General features: G+C 27.3%; 2 protein-coding genes across 2 annotated transcripts; both read left to right on the forward strand.

Annotated features, from left to right (window-relative positions):
- Window positions 1-326: 326 nt before the first annotated feature.
- LOC114166945 (putative polygalacturonase At3g15720) lies at window positions 327-4,893 on the forward strand. Its single transcript, XM_085667590.1, has 8 exons — window positions 327-473; window positions 973-1,107; window positions 2,113-2,277; window positions 3,069-3,276; window positions 3,386-3,467; window positions 3,564-3,672; window positions 4,313-4,417; window positions 4,504-4,893. The coding sequence occupies exons 1-8, from the start codon at window positions 327-329 to the stop codon at window positions 4,741-4,743; spliced, it is 1,191 nt and encodes a 396-aa protein (XP_085523716.1). The 3' UTR covers window positions 4,744-4,893.
- An 8,581-nt stretch (window positions 4,894-13,474) lies between these two features.
- LOC114165774 (putative polygalacturonase At3g15720) lies at window positions 13,475-18,678 on the forward strand. The gene is made up of 8 exons (XM_028050357.2): window positions 13,475-13,652; window positions 13,822-13,956; window positions 16,660-16,866; window positions 17,006-17,213; window positions 17,699-17,780; window positions 17,928-18,036; window positions 18,127-18,234; window positions 18,328-18,678. Exons 1-8 carry the CDS (start codon window positions 13,491-13,493, stop codon window positions 18,550-18,552), a joined length of 1,236 nt encoding a protein of 411 aa, XP_027906158.1. The 5' UTR covers window positions 13,475-13,490; the 3' UTR covers window positions 18,553-18,678.
- The last annotated feature ends 2,046 nt before the right edge of the window (window positions 18,679-20,724 follow it).

Consider the following 20,724-nt stretch of genomic DNA (forward strand, 5'->3'; position numbering starts at 1 on the left):
TGATAAATAATATTTAATTATTTTGACCAATATGATAATAAATTGTAGGGAAACTGCCATACATCAATAAATATGGAAGATGAAAAAATATTGTATCACATTTTAGTCATAATATATCTAATATATTCTATATTTAATATAATCAATAACTATTATTATTGATCCGTTAATTGCCTCCCTCATTGAAAACACATTTAATATATTTTTACGTTTTTCTTTTTGTTTGTTTTTCTGATGCAAATTCTCTATTTAAACGAAATTACAATACCTGATAAAATTCCAACACCACTCTTCAACTAATTAAGTCAATCTCACTCTTCTCAAACATGCAAAGATTAATCATTTTTCTTTTCATTCTTGGTTTTATTTCACCATGTTTGTGTGCGAGGTGTGTTAAAACAGAAGAGAAAGAAAACACTTATAATGTGATAGATTATGGTGCTCATGGTGATGGCAAGTCAGATGATTCTAAGGTACTTTTTTTTTGTTTCATGAGATTTTCTTTACTTTCTACCGGCTTATACACATATGAGGTGCACTACAGACATGATACTACAGACATGATATTAGTAGGTGATGGTATTAGTAGATGATGATAATGTAATGTTTTTAAGTTAATATATAAAATAAAATTATATTTATTAAAATTAAAATGAAATATATAAGAAAAATGAGAAAATAACAGTGAATAAATAGAGTAAAAGAGAAGAAATAGAGATAGATGATTTTTTTTAAAAACCTTGTAAAAATAACGGTCAATTTTTAAAATTATAATAAATAATTATATTTTAAAGGATAAAATTGGTATTTTAAAATGTTACACGAAAGAGGGAATCCTCTTTATATATTTTTATAGAGTATTTAAATTAGTTTAAATTATACTTCATGAGAAATGTCACTTTTATTTTTGTAATTTTGGGTTTAATCTTTCTAATTTAATATGATTAATCTTTGTGTTTTTTATTTATGTAGGCTTTTGTGAGTGCATGGAAAGAGACATGTGGAACAAAAGGAACATCAACTCTTATTATACCAGAAAATAGAGTATTCTTGGTGAAAGGCATAGCCCTCAATGGTCCTTGCAGTGCCACAAAAATTAATATTAGGGTACAACTTCTTTAATTTTGGATTGATTTTTTTTAAATTTTAGTGGTAAAAAATATTTTTCTTTCACTTTTGACTATAATAAATTTTAATGTTTTTCTTATCAATGTTTTTTTTTTTAAATTTTTGACTTCTTATAACTATAGACACGGAGTGACTTTTTCCTCGAGAAATATTATTTAATTTTGGAGGTATAAAATATTTTTCTTTGATTTTTACTGAATTTTAATAATGTTATCAATGTTTTTCTTATAACTACTGAATTTTGGTTTAGTGTGTGTAAATTATTATAAATTTTTTCCTAAAATATTTATTTTTCCAATACTTTCTCGATCATTTTCTACTCTTCTTATATACTCTTATAAACAAATTTGAGTAGAAATTTGGTCTCTTGCTCAAACAGTATTTCACTTTGCTTGCATCAAGCAAATAAAGAATAGCTTCGTAAATTACAAATATATTTAATTTAGCTTCAATTAGAAATAAAATTTCAAATCCAATGAATAATGTTTTTTAACAATTGGATTAAGTGGAATGAAATAACAATAGAAAAAACTATGCAACACTTGCACATCTGAAGGAAAGAACTGTAATTTACTTGAATGAAATAAATTATACAGACAAAACTATATAACATGATATATTCTTGTGTTAAAATATACAATTTAGCTTATATATTTGATTTCCTTCATGTAAATCACAATTGCAAAACATTGATTCTTGTTATAAGTTTAGTTTATTCATCATTTAAATTTGTTTGATTTGGGGAATCTAATCTATAGATTGTATCACTAGTTGAATAATTGCTTCTTTTTTCAGATAAATTAATAAGTAATGACAAATAGACGTTTTAAATATTTTATTTTCAAAATAAAATTAAAAAAAAATTCTTTTCAATTTGTTACTATAAAATCTGATTTGAAAAAAAAATGAAAATAGTTGCACCTTGAAGCTTATGGATATATGAAACCTCTATCTAAAATTATCTGGCTACAAAATATCTTTCAGATTGAAGGGAAAATAGTTGCACCTACGAAAGATGGATGGCGAAAAGGTACAAGTAATTTGATAGTAATCTCAAACGTAAATAATCTCTCAATTGATGGAAGTGGAGGATCAATTGATGGCTATGGTTCTTCTTGGTGGAAATGCGAGAGTTGTGGAAGACCAACGGTTTGACTACTCTATCTAAACTATGTGTTTTTTGTCTTTACAATGAAATACATCATATTTTCTTGGGAATATAAGAGTAAATCTAAGTCTGATATTAGGTAAAAGTGATAAAATTGAACATCATATAAAGAACAAGACTCACAAACTATGTTGTCTGGATATGGACACAGATACGACACGGACACAGACATATAAATACGACTAAATTGAAAAAATATAGGACACGGGACACGATGTGTATATACATATATGTTTGAAATTGTCATCTAACACAATGTGTCCACTAACGCAACAAATGAATCTAATATTCAAGAAGTGAAAAGTAGTGATTGTATAAAATTTGTTTCTTATTTTAATCAACATAATAGAAACTTATGTAATAAGTTAGTTTATGGGTCTTAAAAAATTGTTAGATTTGTGAATTTTAACATCGTGTTGTAACCATGTCAAAGAGAAAAAAAATATCTTTCAAATTTGATGTAGTGTATTTTACGAGTATCATCGTAGAAACGTCAGTGTCCGATACGTGTCACACACGGGACATATCATGTGTGTCTGAGCTTCATAGTCACAAACTTATTACTTTCAAATTTTGGATTAGAAATGGTGTGTCAATTTCTTATATAGACCGAGTTCATATCTCATTGATGTTGTATCGGTAAATCTTCATATCGAATAGTTCATGACATTTTATCTTCCAAACATATACATGAATTGATAATTGCAAGCTGGAGCATAACATGTTTTAGTTTTTAAACGCTGAGACTAAATGTTTGATGTGGTTGATGCAGATTCTTAGGTTCAAGTCTTGTAAGGATCTTAGTGTTAGTCACGTGAGCATCACGAACAGCCCAAAAGCTCACATAAGGATAAATAATTGTGAGAATGCCAGAATCTCTCATATCAACATTGATTCTCCTGGTGACAGCCCCAACACCGATGGAATTGACATTTATTCTTCAAAAAATATCTTCATTGAAGATTCCACCATACAATGTGGTAAATCATGTTTTCATATATTACGTACAAAAATTTAATGTTTCAAGCTGTTAATTTTATACATGCATTAAAAAATAACTGTTATTTGTTCAATTTTCTTTGTGTAAAGGTGATGATTGCATAGCCATTAGTGATGGCTCCTCTTACATCAATGCTACTCGAATTGCTTGTGGACCAGGCCATGGAATAAGGTTTATTTATATAAAAAATTGGAATGTTTAGTTAATATTTTTTTTTGACTCCCAAATTCAACAAACCCTAATCCAATAACATGAACAAATTAACAGCATTGGCAGCCTGGGTAGAGACGGATCTTATGAAACAGTGACAGAAGTTAATGTAAAAAATTGCAGCTTCAGCCACACTACAAATGGAGCAAGAATCAAGACAGCACCAGTAAGTAATAGCTTTTGTTTTTCTTTAGCTCCAATGAAGTAATTATATAAAAAGCCATAGTAATGTGTGAGAAAATACTATTTTTAATCTTGTAACATTGATTTTAGAATTGGTGAAACTAGGAATCAAAGCCTATGGAAGGATAGGAGTATATATGGAAAAAAACTAAAGTAAAAAACCAACATCAAATAAATATATATTCCGACCACAAGTTAGCAAAGATGACATGTTTAAAGTACTTTTGAGTATTTTTTTTTTCTATTTTCGAGAGAATAAACAATTTGAAAAATACCATAGCCATTTTCACGTTTAATTAAAAATATCGTTTTAGGACATACGTGATAGGATGTTAATCGACTTCTGGACCAAAATTCCAGTGTTGTATGATAACTCAAAAACTCTATTTTTAAATTCTATTAATTATTTTTTGTTCATTGTTCTGTCACGATTTTTGCTGACAACAGTTTAAAAAAAGTTATTATAAGAAAATAAATAAAAAGGAGCTAAAGTAAACAAACAACATCAAATAAATATATATTCTAAAATTATTATATTTGAAATATGATCTATAATTTTAACGATTAAACAATGTAAGACCATAATGAACTAAAATATCTCATACATTGTCCAAATTTTTTAGGGTGGATCAGGTTATGCAAAACACATAAGTTTTGAGGACATCAAATTAACACAGGTTGAGAACCCAATTATTATAGACCAGTACTACGGAAGTAAACATTCAAAGGTACTCTTAACTTTGTGTTCGTGTTTATATCTTTGTGATTTCGACTTATTTCTTATTTCTTATGAATGTTGCATTCTTGAACTCAGAAAAAAGGATTGAGCGTGAGTGATGTTACATTCCGTGGATTCAGCGGAACATCTGCAAGTGACGAAGCTATTAACTTAAATTGTTGTCCACCTGGTTGTTTCAACCTTGTTCTCGATAATATTGACATTGTCTCTTCTAAACCAGGAAAACCAGTTTCTTGTTCTTGCAACAATGCCCATGGAAAAGTTACATCCACTCATCCAAATTGTTCTTTCTCCTATAACCAAATAATTATGTAGAATCTTAGTGAGTGGGTGGCAGATCTTTTACTTTTAGGAAAACTACTGCAAAATAACTATGACTTTATTTCACCTTCTAGGTTTTGTTTTGTTTTGTTTTTTTTTTTTTTTTGGTTTATCTTAGGAACACTGGATGCATGGGGTCAACTGACTAGGATGTTCTAAAACTTGTATCTTAAATTTTAGTGATGTTAAGTTGTAGTTTCATTGGAAAAAGGATGGAGTTGCTTCTCTTACTTTCTCATAAGGGTTTTTTTGAAGATTAATTCTATTCAGTTTATTGTAAAATGTATTTTGAATTTGAGGTTGGACGTGATTTACTCTCTCGAGTTCTCATATGGTAGAAGTCATTTATAATAATAATAAAAAAAAGGATTAAATATGTTTTTGGTCCCTTAATTTCCAGTGAAATTTGGAATTAGTCTCTCTTTGAAACTTTGAACCAATTTAGTCTTTCAACTTTAAAAATTCGTAAATTTAGTCCTTATAATCAAATTTTGTTATATTTATTTGATATTTCAAACGCATTTCAGAATTGTATTTGAGTTGTTGATAATATTTGAAACATTTTGATTTTAATGTGAAGTCAAATACTATTATCAAACGTGTTTGAAACGTCAAATAAACTTAACAAAATTTGGTTAAAAGGACTAAATCTATATATTTCGAAAGATAAAAGACTAAATTGGTTCAAAATTTCGAACATGAACTAATTACAAATTTCACTTAAAGAAAGTTAGGAAAAAAAATATATTTAACCCTTAAAAAATTATATTAAATGTAACTTGAAACAAGTGATACATAAAAAAGACATTTTGACTCCCACAAAATTCTTGAATTATCTATTAATTGACTTTTAATAAACTTATATCTCAAATTTTAGAGGCGGATAAAAAAATTAAAATATTTAAATTCAGCTTATTATAATGATTACTTTAATTGGTTTATCTTACATCAAAGTCCATACTTTTAGATCAAGATAGTTGGATTGAACGAATGTTAAGTTGGGTAAAAAAATTTAGGTCAAATCAAATTGGAACGGATCTTGTTAAGCGAATCATTTAAAATTTAGGTTGGATTGACCTAAAAGAAAACTTATTTTAATTTCATTAGTACTATAAAGTTACACTCACATCAATTATGATTATTGATATAGTAATGATTAATATAAAACAAATATGAAACAAATTCAGGTTATTGTTCAAAAATAAAGCTTATAGAAATTAAATACTACCTAGTTTATTCGCACTCACCATTTGACTTTTGTAATTTATTCACACATTCTCACACTCACTTTATAGATATAAAATATTCTTCTATAAATAAGTAGCATGTTTATTACCCTGAAAGTGAGAAAGGTTGTGGGAGGACAAGGAAAATATTATGTATTATTTTCTTTAATTTTCAATTTTAAAAAAATATTTAACAAATATATAAAATGGTATAAATTTAAATATAAATACACCTATTACTTGAAGGATGAAACACTTCATATTCATCAAATATTAAAAACTAGGATAAATATAATTTTTTTTATTAGAAGATAAGATGTGTATCATCAAATTCACGATGAAAGTGTAGCTTTTACTTTACATATCATTCATTGTAAATTTAATCACATTTCCATTTTTTTTCATTTTTAATCAATAACTTAAACTCACATTTCCATTCCCAACATATTTATATTTCGTTACTGTCACAAATTCTTACAATAATTGTTTGACTTTTGTATGCCTTCTTCGGGTTATTATTGACCATGTTCTCTTACTAAAATAAATTGTAACGTTGAAATTGTATATCATTTTAATTTAGAGATGCAATATAATTAATTTTTTTCCTGCTTTCTTTGTTGACCTAATTAATTTGTGTAATGCTTGGATTGAATACTACAAAACAGATGGTATATGAATAGAGATGACAAATAAATCTGTCTTTGTAGATATTGCCCAAGCTCGTCTCTGTTTTGACGGAGAATCGCATTGACTGGGTATGGGTATGGGTATGAGGATGTACATATCTCCACCATATCTCTATCTCCACTTAAATTATTAAAATATTCATAATTAATTAAATAACCAATATATATATATATATATATATATATATATATATATATATATATATATATATATATATATATATATATATATATATATACTTTCAATTTTTTATTTCTTCTAATTATTTGGTTTGTCATGAAACTCATTCGCATCTTCAATATATTTTTCATCTCATCAGAACCTTTATGTAATTATGTTAAAATGATGTATGTCAATTAAAAAATTTTATGTCTCACATTTGAATATTTCTATTATTTTTTAGGCTTAGTTATCATTTTGGTCCACTAATTTGTTGGTTTTGTTCATTTTGGTCTCCTTATTATTTTTATGTTCAATTTGGTCATCTAATTCTTTAAAAAGGTTCAATTTGGTCCCTGCCATTAGGTTGACGTTAACACCGTCTTCGTACATGTCACGTGTCATTATATGGAATTTTTTAATTTTTTTTTAAAATAAATTGCCACGTGTCACTTTATGGTTGTGACACGTGTCAACTTGATAATTTTTTTTAATTTTAATTTTTTAATTTAAAAAAAAGTGCCACGTGACACATCATAATTGTGTCACGTGTCAAACTAACATTGGTTGTTTTCAATTTAGTCCTTCTATTTACAATTTTGATTCAATTTAGTCTCCCAATTTTTTAAAATGATTCAATTTTTTTTCTCTCTAATTTGAGATCAAATTAGTAATTAAGCTTAATTACAACTTATATATACATGTTAAAATAATTTTTATTATATTTATAGATCAAATTACTCCTTCTAACTATTCAAATTTTTTTTTTTACATGTATACAAAATTTCAAGTGTAAAAAATTACAAGTGAAAAATGTAAGAAATAAAATAACATGAGTATTTAGGAAGAGATTTGATGTATAAATGATAAAAAATTATTTTAACATGAATGTATAAATTGTAATTAAGCTTAATTATTAATTTGGCATCAAATTAGAGAGGACAAAATTGAATCATTTAAAAAAAAGGGAGACTAAATTGAATCAAAAATTCAAATAAAGGATTAAATTGAAAACAATAAATGTTAGCTTGACACGTGGCACAATCATCACTTGCCATGTGCCAGTTTTTTTTTTAAATAAAAAAATCTCAAATTGACACGTGTCACAACCATAAAGTAACACGTGGCAATTTAATATTTTAAAAAAAATTCAAAAAAATTCAAAAAAAAATTACAAAATTCCACAAAATGACACGTGGCATGTATGAAAACAGTGTTAACTTCAACTTAACGGTAGGAACAAATTGAACCTTTTTAAAGAATTAGATGACCAAATTGAATCAACAAAAAATAAGGGGACCAAAAGGAACTAAACTAACAAATTGAGGGACCAAAAAATGGTAATTAAGCCTATTTTTAATATTTTTATTTATTATATATTTTCCTTTCACATAAGTGTTTAATAACATAAACCTTTCACTTACTAGGTAATATAAAAAAAATTATTTACTTATTAATATTCATATTTTTTTCATTTGAAGAACTCTTTTGTTTTGTTAAAACATTTTTCGTTATTTCTCAACCATTGAGTATATATGTTGATTTTTGAAAAGTTTCTTAGATTTCTAAGATATTTTTCATCTTATCATACCCTTAATTATAAATTTGTTTTTCTTTATACAATTTATTTCAATAGTCTCTCAAATTGTTTCTAAGACACACACTTGTTAATTTTTTAATATTTGTATTTGTTGTTTATTTTCATCATGTAGAGTACTATTTGGATATATTTTATCTAATTATTTTTTATTTTCTAACTCATTATTAATCATACTATAATTTTTTCACTATAATTGTATAAACAACTTTTATTTACTACAATATAAAAATTTGATGTACTTGCTATGAATATATTTTTATCACCATCCAACATATATTACAGGGCTTAAAATTCGTGTGTTTAGAATGGTCATCATTTTCGTAGTGTTTGTTGCGAATGGTCCTCATTTTCACAGAATGTTTAAAATGGTCCTCATTTTTACCGAATGTTTAGAATGGTCCTCATTTTCACAATTCGTGTTTTATTTGGTCCTTTTCTGTAACGTCGTTTAAATCATTAACGGAGCATTGTACATGTGGCACGATTTGTATTAGGGTGTATTACGTGTACTGTACAGGTGGCTTAATTAGATATTTGGGGATAAATAAGTGAGCTAGGGTTTTGGTAGGGAATGTTTGGGCAGTTGGTGAGTTTGACAATCTTGTTCCTCTATTCCCAATTGGTATTGCTACAATCTTCTTCTTCCTGCAATCCCATTATATAGGTATGTTACGGTCCCAATCTTCTTCCTTTACCTCTGGTTGTAATCGTTGGAGACAACCGTGTTGTATCACTTCGTGCACTATTGGTGGTTCAACGAGAAACGAATTAACCCCGAATTGTAGTTGTAGAGAGATGGCTGCTTTGAGGATGACAAGAACTCCAAAGAATATTGGTAGAAAATTTTGGGTACAATCTATTTTTATTTTTGTGTTAATAATAAATTGGTTTTAATTTTTGGTTTATTGATTTACAGAGTGGTGGTTCCAATAATATGGGCTGCAACTTTTTCAAATGGTGGTGTTGATGAAAAAGATGTCATCATCATGACACAAATGAGGCAGATTAATGATTTGGAGAAGTCACTGAAGGTTGCTGAGAAGAGACTGCAATTAGTAATAGGGTTCACTTGAGTTGTTATTGTATTATTCGTACTGTTATTGTGTGTAATCTTTTAAAGTCCAATCTGTTTTGTACTATTGTTAAATGAAGAAATGAATTAGTTTGATTATGTTGATATTAGTCCCAACATGTTCAAAATGACATCTTAATCTGAGCATTGAAGTAAGTGAAATTGATTTAAGTTTGGGAAAAACTAAATTGATATAAGTCTGGAAGAAGTTAAATTCATAACATTAATTCATCCTCATCAAAATGCACTACATCAATGTTTGGCAAAAGTGAAACTGAACCAAGTTTAAGGAAAGTCAAAATGCAGTACATCAATAATGAATTCTACATCAGAAATTCTAAAAAATAACTAAGACATTTGTAGCTGCTATCATGGTCTCCTCCTAATCTGTAATTTCATCCTAAACTGTAATTTCATCCTAAACTGCTGAGATGGTTCTTCTGGTGTTGGTAGTGGTGTTGCTTGACTCTCCACTTCATTCCTTGGTGGTTGAGTTGTTTGAGTTATTAAGTCTACTTTAACGCAATGGGGAACCACTGCTACAATCAATTACAAATAAAATAATGGGAACCATTACACCAACATCGACAACCGACAAACAAACCAACTAAAATAATACCCCACTGAACCCCACCTACAGACACAAACTACACAAAATCATGGAAGTAAATTAGAAACCATGCAGAACATCACAACAATCGAAAGACAAACAAACCCAAAAATAGAATTACGAAAACCCTAACCCACGAGCAAACACAACCCAGAAAACCCTGAACCCACTTACCTCGTTGATGATGATTAACTAAAAAATGGAAATGAAGAGTGCAACTGCAATCCAATGATGAAATGACAAGTATTAGTTGTTTCCTCTGCAAATCTGAACTCAAGAAAGACGAAGATAAAGAAATTTTCCTAATTGCAAAATTTCCCCTAAATTGAAAAATTAATGTTAATTAGCCACCTGTACAGTACAAGTAACACACCCTAATACAAACCGTGCCACCTGTACAATGTTCTGTTAATGATTTAAACGGCGTTACAGAAAAGGACCAAATAAAACATGAATTGTGAAAATGATGACCATTCTAAACATTCGGTAAAAATGAGGACCATTTTAAACATTCTGTGAAAATGAGGACCATCCACAACAAATACTACGAAAATGAGGACCAAAAAGGTATTTAAGCCTATATTACAGTTTAAAAGATACAAAATCTATGTCAAAACTTTATTATTATGTTTATTATTTGTTCTTTGCGTCATTTTGATCAAGTGATGTATTATAACTTTTATTAGTGTATAAAAAAGAGATTCATTAGAATTTAAAAAATTGAAATAAACAAACATTTATAATATATTTTAATTTGAATATTTGTTTTCCTTTTATATTTTTTTAAATACTTTTAAATTTTATCAACTAGGTTTTATTAATGTTTGCAAATTTAATAAATGTTTTGGTTCTCATGAAATTTTATTTGCTATTCTAATCTAATATGTAAACAACTATCATTTATTTCAAAGTATTTGATATCAAAGAAAGAATCATCCTAGTATTTTGAATATTTGATAATATTATGTTTCCTTAACCGTAATTTTTTATTATTTTATAAAAATTAATATTGAAGTAGTAAGAAAACGGGTACATGTATGAGTGCGTGCGAGATTATACCCATTACCCGATAGGGATGGGAATGGGACAAAAGTTTGATATGCATTGAATTTGGGTATGACGATGGAGATGAATTTTTTCTATAAGAATAATATATGATAGTGAACCCGTTCCCGTCCCGCCCACCCGTTCCATCCAAAATATGAATGAATATGGATAGTCAAATTGTTTTCCTTATGGATTAATATTGATTAAAATAACGTAAATAAAATGTTGATAACATACTCTTTAAATATTTTTTTAATACATATTAGAAATATGATAAATATTGATTAAATTAACGTGTATATATATATATATATATATTATTTATTTGTAGGAATGATACTTTATTTATTTATTTAAGATTAAAGTAATACATATCCAATACTTTAATCTTAAATCAGAAGCATAGATGCATGTAAGCATGTTAAGTTTAAATACATTTGTAGTCTTTAAGAAATTAAGTGCGTCTCGATGTTGAGCCTATAAAAATAATTCTTTCTATTTTGTCTTTAGAAATCTTTTCAGATTGTTTAAGATGAAGAATTTTAATTTTGATCTCTATAAAACTTAAAAGAACTTATTTATTTACTAAATTTCATATCAACATAATAAATAAATTAAAATTGTCTTAAGAATGTAGAAATATTTTTGAAAGTACTAGTTTTAGTTTAATTGATCTTCCATTAAACACATAAATCACCCATGAAATTCCAATAATATGAATTGAAAGAAAATTTCAACCATTTTAAATGAATGAAAACCAAGATATGTATAAGGTTTAATATTATTCTACTTTACATCTAAATATCAAATTTATATTCTTTGGGTATGGATGGATCGAGTACTGTTAATTTTTGGATTAGTCTTTTGTTACTTCTATCTCTTGTCTGTTTGGTCTTCCGGATCTCTCGTTTGTCCAACATCGTTCAGACGGTACCTGCAAAAAGTATTTCGATGCTAAAATTAGTAGGTGATTAATCGAAAAAGTATTAAATGTTGTGATCGAAAGAGTACTAATTGTTTCAATTAGATCATTTAAAAGTAATAATTATTAACCGTGTTAACAGTGTTAGCAATGTAACACGTGTCAATTTGTAGTTTTTTTTATTATTTAGTTTAATTTTTTAAGTATTTTAACTTTTAATATTTACAAAAAAGAATTTTCTCGTGCCTCGTCTGTGGTATGACACGTGGCCCTGTCAATGCCACGTGACAAGGTACTGTCATGTGTCAGTGTTACTACAAAGTATTATTATCTTGATCTCAATTTAGTCTCACATTCGTCTCTTTGTTTTAATTTAGTCCCAACATAACTTTTTTTTATTCAATTTAATTCCAATTTTTTTTTTCAAAATACAAAAATGGCCTCTCTCTTAAAGTTGAGACGAAATTTATTATTTATATAAATATTATTGATATTTGTTACTAAAAATAACTTATACAATTAAGCACTTATTAAAAGTCATGAATAACAAAATAAGGATTAACAATTAAGAAAAATGTAATATCTTATAACGTCATTTTCAATAAAAAAATGAGTATAACATGTATATAAATAAAAAATTTGGTCTCAAAATTTAATAGAGAGACAATATTGCTTTATTTTGAAAAATAATTGGGACTATATTGAATAAAAAAGACACATGTGAGGACTTAAATTGAAATAGAAATACATATGTGAGAATTAAATTGAAATCAAGACAATGAAACTTGGTAGTAACACCTTGTCATGTGACACTGACAGCACCACGTGTTATACCAGATACCTGATGTGACAAAAAAAAGAGGAAAATTTAAAAAAAATTAAAAAAAATATAGAATGTCACATGATAAAGCGTTAACGTCATTAATAATTTGTTTTGAAAATGATCTAATTGAGACATTTTTTAAAAGTTGGAACGTAATTGACACCTTTCTCAAAACGAAGACCAAATTCACACATCCCAACAAAAGTGAGTACCATTCAATTAATTAATCTATTTTAAATTATTAAAATACTTTAACTCTTTACGTAATTTTAATAACCTTATATCGGTTTTTTTTTATTCTTCAGTTTCTTAACTTATTTCCTAGACATAGTTTGACTTTTTAACCTTTTTTAATAATTATTTAACATTTATTTAGTTATTATTTAATATTTTCATTTAATATTTCTGTAATTATAATTTCTCTTAGTTATTATTTAATATTTTCATTTAATATTTGCCATCTTTTTATCATTAAATACTTAATAATATCATTCTTCTTTTCCTTCATACCTATGTCCAAAGTTCTATTTAATTGAACTCGAACCTACCCTTCCCTCATTATCTATTAGCCCACTCTTCTCCTTAGGATCTTGCCATGCCAACTTCCTCAAACATGCAAAGACTAATCACTTGTCTTTTGATTCTTTGTTTTGTTTCACCATGTTTGTGTGCGAGGTCCACACTTACTACCAAAAGCAATACTTATAATGTCAAAGACTATGGTGCTCATGGCGATGGCAAATCTGATGATTCTGGGGTACCTTTTTTCTGTGTTTTATTTTTCTATATTCAAATTTAGTTTAATATATAGTTAGTGAAAAATGCCACTTTAATTTAAGGAAAAATTTATGATTGATATGTGTTGGTACAAATTTGATATTTGAAAACATATTGAAATATTTTTTGTTATTTGAATTTATATGTAGGCTTTTCTAAGTGCATGGAAAGATACGTGTGGAGCACAAGAAACACCAACCCTAGTTATACCATCAGAAGGAGTATTCTTGCTAAATTACATAACCCTCAATGGTCCTTGCAATGCCCCAAGTGTTAATATTCAGGTAATAATGATGATAAAGAAAATAATTATTTTAATAAAAGATGACATGCAAAATTATATAATGTAAATGAAACGAAAGAAGAAAAAACAAACTTGTGACGATACCAAACCAAAATGCGTTAGACAAATCAAACAAATTGATTTTTCATTATAAGGTTGTTATTACAATATATTAAATTATTTTCTAATAAATATGGGTAGGATATCCAGAAAAAAAAAAGAAAAGTTCTCTATAACGTCCAAACCAATATAAATGACCAATGCAATGCAATACCAATATTTATTCATATCGACAATAACTTAATTTTAGTTTACCTTATTATGATGAGTGCAAAACAAACTTTTATATAAAATAATTTTGGCTTTTTACATCTGAGAGTACTTCAACATTGATGGATGTGAGTGACATCAATATTATTACTTTTAATGTCTAATGCTTTTTAGATACACATTAAATTAGTAACGTAAATGTCTTTTATTTTTTACATGAGCAAATAAAAACTTAAAAATTATAAAAGTATTAAATTCATTGATATCATCTATTATTATTATTATTATTATTATTATTATTATTATTATTATTATTATTATTTTGTTAAATCAGATAAGTATAGTACATGTCAACCAAAAGGAGTGAATTGGTATTTAGAGATTTTCATTATTTTGAATGATTTTTGAATTATTTTTCGATCTTTATCAAATGTTCCGATCAATTTACCAACATCGTGTTAATAGATTAATTCAAACAATTAAGAATAATAGAAAAGATGAAAAGAAACAGAGAAGGCAATACTTTTTATATTGGTTTGATTTAAGATGATTCTACACCTAATTTTCTTCTAACAACCCGATCTTATAAATTTTTCACCAAATCAATTGAGTTTTAAGAATTACAATATCATCTAAATAACTCTAGACTCTAATGATCCAAGAACTTAATTCAATAATCAAAAACTCTCCCTACATGTAACAACATTCTAATAAAATACAATACATAAAATTCACAAACTTTAAACAAAATCCAAATAACTTATTTAAATAGTGTTGAATAACAGTTTACAAAGAAATGAGGATTTTTTAAAATCAATTGATAAAAAATAATTCATTCAAAATCAATGTATTAATATTTCACTCGTTTTTTTTTTTTAAATTTAAATTAGAGTATAGCGAGTATGAGTATCTACGGGTACAAATACTACAATATCCATACCTGCTCCATTAACATGCGAGTATAAAAAATACATGTACCCGTTACTCGCAGGTATCCATTTTCTACTCGTTACGAGTTTTATCCGTGCGTACCCGCAGATACATATATTTTTGACATCCCTAGTAACATGCTTAACCATGTTGCTTGATTTTAGACATCATCAAAACTTCATTTGGCTAACTAGACTCCCACTTTCAACATTATTATTATTATTATTATTATTATTATTATTATTAATATCATTATTACTATCATTATTATTATTATTATCATTATTATCATAATTATTATTATTAATATTCTCATTATTATTATTATTATTATTATTATTATTATTATCTATAACAATATATAAAGATGATTCCCTCCTTTGTGTCCACATTTCAAAATTCTAGTTTTACCCTTTAAAATATAATTATTTATTAAATTTTTGAAAATTGACTATTATATTTACAAGTTTTTTATAAAATTATCTATTTCTGCTTCTTCTCTTTCTTCTTATTTATCAATTTATCAACCGTTATTCCTTCATCCTTTCTATTATATTTCACTTTATTTTAAATATAATTTTATTTTATATATTAACTTAATAACATTACAATATAATCATCTATTAATATAATATCATTTATATTTTAAAAATGGATGTACAGGTGCAACAAGATATGTGTTTATGCCGGTTATTACATAAATAGGATTCGTGTTGATATACACATTTTATTATTCATTTTACCCTTTAAACATGTTTTTTTAAATTAAAATAATTATTTCATTAATTTTATTCTTTATGTAATGTTTTTTTTTCTAATTTAATTGTTCTTTTTTATTTGACACTTTTTATAATTTAATAATTTTTTAAACTAAAATAAATATTTTTAATAAAAAGTTATCTATAATATAAATAAAAATTATCTACAATAAATATTCTCATTATCATTATTATTATTATCATTACATCATCATTAATAATAATAATAATAATAATTATTATTATTATTATTACATAAATGGGATTCTTGTTCATATACACAATTTATTTTTCATTTTACCCTTTAAATAATGTTTTTTTAAATTAAAATATTTATTTCATAACTTTTATTCTTTATGTAATGTTTTTTTTAATTTAATTGTTCTTTTTTTATTTGATATTTTTTAACAATTTAATCATTTTTTTAAACTAAAATAAATATTTTTAATAAAAAGTTGTCTATGACATAAATGAAAATGATCTACAATAAAATTATAAAAAATGTTTATATTTATTTTTATAATTATAACAATAATAATTTCATTATTTTTGTCACACAAAACAAAAGTAAACGTAGATATATTTTTTTTCTCAAATCTTCTACTCATCTTCCACCAAATGATAATGAAAACACATACAAAACTTCATCTCTGAATTCTTTGCTTCTTCAATGCTCCAAATTTTCTTATGTATATGAAACATATGTATTAAAATTCATCTAACTACATTAATATATGTTCTTGCAGCTTCAAGGGAAAATAGTTGCATCTGCGAAGAAGGAATGGATAAAAGTGTCAGAAATCCAAAACCCTAACACAAAAGGTCTCACAAATGATACCTCCAATTTGATTGTATTCTCAAACGTTACTAATCTCTCAATTGATGGAAGTGGAGGATCAATCGATGGCTATGGTTCTTCTTGGTGGGAATGCAAAAGTTGTGGAAGACCAACGGTTTGACTATTCTATCTCAACTATGTTTTTTGTCTTTATAATTAATATACAATACATTTTACTAGGAATCTATGTCTCATATTCCATAGAAATGATAAAATTTAACATCATATTAAGATTTTTCATGCGGTCGATGCAGATTCTCAGATTCAAATCTTGCAATGATCTTACTGTTAGCAATTTGACCATCACTAACAGCCCAAAAGCTCACATAAGATTAAATAGTTGTGACAATGCCACATTCTCTGATATCAACATTCGTGCTCCTGGTGACAGCCCCAACACTGATGGATTCGACATTTACACTTCCAAAAACATCTTGATTCAAAATTCCAACATACAATGTGGTAAACCATGTTTATATTTTATTTTATGGTTAAATATGTTTTTGTCCCTTAACTTCTGGTTAATTCTGGAATTAGTTCATTTCGAAATTTTGAACTAATTTAGTCCTTCATCTTTCGAAATACGTGAATTTAGTCTTTTAATAAAATTTTGTTAGGTTTATTTGATGTTTCGTACGCATTTTAGGATTGTATTTGAGTTGTTTATACTGTTTGACATATGTTTGCTTTAATGTTAAGTCAAATACTATTTTGAGATGTGCTTGAAATGTCAAATAAATTTAACAAAATTTGATTAAAATGACTAAATTCATATATTTCGAGAGATGAATGACTAAATTAGTCCAAAATTTCAAAATGGACTAATTCCAAAATTCACTAAAAATTAAGAAAAAAAACATATTTAACCCCCTTTATTTTATGTACAAGAATCAAATTTCAATGCTTCATGGTTTTTTAAAACAATTACTATTTGTTCAATTGTGAAGGTGATGATTGCATAGCCATCAGTGATGGCTCCTCTAACATCAATGCTACTGGAATTGCTTGTGGACCAGGCCATGGAATAAGGTTTATTTATACATATATTTGATGAAATTATCACACACTTTTGCTAATGACATCAATCAGTAAAATGTTCCTTGATTAATTAATTAATATCTTTTGTTAGTCCCAAATTTAACAAACCTGATTAACTGACATGAAAAAATTAATCAGCATTGGCAGCCTGGGTAGAAGCAACGCTCATGAAACAGTGGAAACAGTTCATGTAAAAAACTGCACTTTCACAAACACTAAAAATGGAGCAAGAATTAAGACAGTCCCGGTAAGACATGTTCCTTAACATAGAGTAGAAATGAAAAAAAATTAGTGATAAATCTCCTTATTCTAACTTTGCTATAATTATATTTTGTAGGGTGGATCAGGTTATGCAAGAAACATCATTTTCGAGAACATCACATTAATAAATGCAGATAACCCAATAATCATAGACCAGTACTATGACAGTTATGGAAAATCAGAGGTATTATATATATATGTGTGTGATTTCACAAATTCTTTTTCCTTCAGTTTATGAATGCTTAATAAGGTTGAATTTGATATTTGGTGTACTTAGAGTGGAGCATTGAATGTGAGCGATGTGACATTCCGTGGATTTAGTGGAACAGCTGCAAAGCAGAAAGCTATTACTCTGAATTGCTGTCCATCAGGGTGTTTCGACATTGTATTGGATCATGTTGACATTGTCCCTTCTACACCAGGAAAAACAGCTTCTTGTTCTTGCAATAATGCTCATGGAAAATCTACAGAAACTGTTCCACAATGTTCCTTATCATCATAACTTATGTTACCTTCATACATACATGCATAAGCCAAAATAATGTGTAGTAGGCTAGATCTTTTATTTTTTGTCAAAACTACTACAAGATGTACGAGCTTTTTTGATCAATGACATGAGGAACACCAAACTGTGGGTTATCCGCTTTCTCATTTTAAGATATTCGTCAACTCTTGCTACTCATATCTTATTTTATTACGAAGCATTTCAACAATTATACGAAATTGAAATATATTATATTTAAAATTTTTATAATTAAATTTCTTTTATTTTTTAAATAATTTATTTGGATAGAGTAATTGAAATACCTTATATTTCAATTTCTTGTTTGGATAAAATAATTGAATTTCTCTTATGAGATAAAATTTCATTTAACAATATTTATTTTAATATATAAAATTTTGAAATTAAATTTTAAAAAATATAATAGTCAACTTAAAATATTTAAATTCAGTCTAATTTTGATCGAATCGACTAGATTGAATTTGGCTAAATTTTAGTCGGCGTAAACTCAGTCCAATTTGGCCAAATTTAGGTCGATGTTGACTCGACTAAATTTTGCCAAATTTCGATTACGGTCAACTCGGTCCAATTTGGCTGAATTTTAGATAGAGTCATTTCGACTGAACTTATCTCTAAGTCGATTAGGTCATATTTGGCCAAAATTTTGGTCGACGCCAAATTAGGTCAAGTCAGCCCCAACCAAAATTTGGTCGTACCCGGCCAAGACGATCTCAGTTGAATTCGGTCGAGTTAGTTCCAGTCAAATTTCGATTGAGTCTATCTTGACAGAATTCGGTCGAGTTGGTCCCGATCGAATTCGTTTGAGTTGGTCCCGATCGAATTCGGTTGAGTTAGCCCTAACCAAATATTTGGCCGAAATTAGTCGAGTCAGTCCTAACTGAAATTTGGCCAGTCGTATCAGTCCAAACCGAATTATGACCAAGTCTGCACCAAGTGAAATTAGACCGAATTCAGCCAAGTCACTGTTGGTCGATTATTGACCAAGTCGACCCCAATCGTTTTTCATCTTAAATAATGAGGAATTTAACAAATTGGGAATTTCAATTTCCTTCTTTTTTGAGTGAATTTCAAATTCTACTAATTTAATTATTTGAAATACCTTCTTAAAATTCCTCAATTTTAATTTCCTCTAAATTTTCTCATCTAAACAAGTCATTTTACTTCAAAGAAATTCAAATTCTCCAAATAAATGAATTACTCTCTTAAATTACCTCATTCAAACACACCATTAAGGAATTTAGGAGTTTAACTTACTCGTCCACAACTCGTACAAAGTTGTCTTGTCCTTCGTTTGCACTATTCTGAATGTCAACCTGTGGTGTTAGCTGGTTCTTCGTAACTATTTTCCACCATGTCTCAATTATCTTGGAAGCCAAAGAAGAACCTTTATTTGCATACTCCAATTATCATAGGTGACAACTTTTGTCAACTTGGACTCGGCATCTTGTATATTATTCATGCAAAGAGCATTGCAATATCGAAACTCTAATTTGGTTTTTCATTCCAAACCTTAAAATTTTACTATCAAGACAAGATTATTATGAAAATATAGCACACTAATGACAGTAAAGCTTCTGACCTTTGCACTTTTGTAAAGAGACAAAATCCCTAAAACATTTATTATCCCTAAAACAATTTATTTAAGGTGATTCCAACAGGCAATAACCCAACTGAAATCATTGGTTTACCATATATGTGGTATGAGAACTACGTCCGGTCATCTATTGGACGTAAATAAAATTTTTAACTACTTAAAAAATAAATTATAACTTTATTTCACTACTCCAAAATATTTTCTCAAGACGATTACCAATCAAACATCATCAATTATAGTACTTATTTTCATAGGAACAAATTAGATTTTTGGAGTGTCATAATGAAGACATTCTCTCAAAATTAAAGATATATTATAGAAGAGGGATTCACTATTCTTGAAGACACCTGCACTCTTAGTACAACTCAGAAGAAGTTGAAGCAAAACAAGAAGAAGGATTCAAGAACTTTTTTTGTTCTTCAATAAAGAGTTGATAACACAATCTTTCCAAAAATAATAGGTGCCACAAGTGCAAAGAAAGTTTAATTTATTTGTGTCTTTTGTTTCTAAATATAATAAAAAACAATGATTTTACATTCTAGCTAACTAACAAAAGT

The sequence above is a fragment of the Vigna unguiculata genome, chromosome 10 (assembly GCF_037176805.1).
Source record: "Vigna unguiculata cultivar grain cowpea cultivar isolate G323 ecotype 2 chromosome 10, ASM3717680v1, whole genome shotgun sequence".
Lineage (NCBI taxonomy): Eukaryota > Viridiplantae > Streptophyta > Magnoliopsida > Fabales > Fabaceae > Vigna > Vigna unguiculata.

Coding starts and splice junctions, on each gene's coding strand:
- LOC114165774 (XM_028050357.2), top strand. CDS start 13,491: ATGCCAACTTCCTCAAACATGCAAAGACTAATCACTTGTCTTTTGATT. Junction 17,214..17,698: donor AAATTCCAACATACAATGTG/GTAAACCATGTT, acceptor TCAATTGTGAAG/GTGATGATTGCATAGCCATC. Junction 18,037..18,126: donor CAAGAATTAAGACAGTCCCG/GTAAGACATGTT, acceptor TATATTTTGTAG/GGTGGATCAGGTTATGCAAG.
- LOC114166945 (XM_085667590.1), top strand. CDS start 327: ATGCAAAGATTAATCATTTTTCTTTTCATTCTTGGTTTTATTTCACCA. Junction 1,108..2,112: donor CCACAAAAATTAATATTAGG/GTACAACTTCTT, acceptor AATATCTTTCAG/ATTGAAGGGAAAATAGTTGC. Junction 2,278..3,068: donor AGAGTTGTGGAAGACCAACG/GTTTGACTACTC, acceptor TGGTTGATGCAG/ATTCTTAGGTTCAAGTCTTG.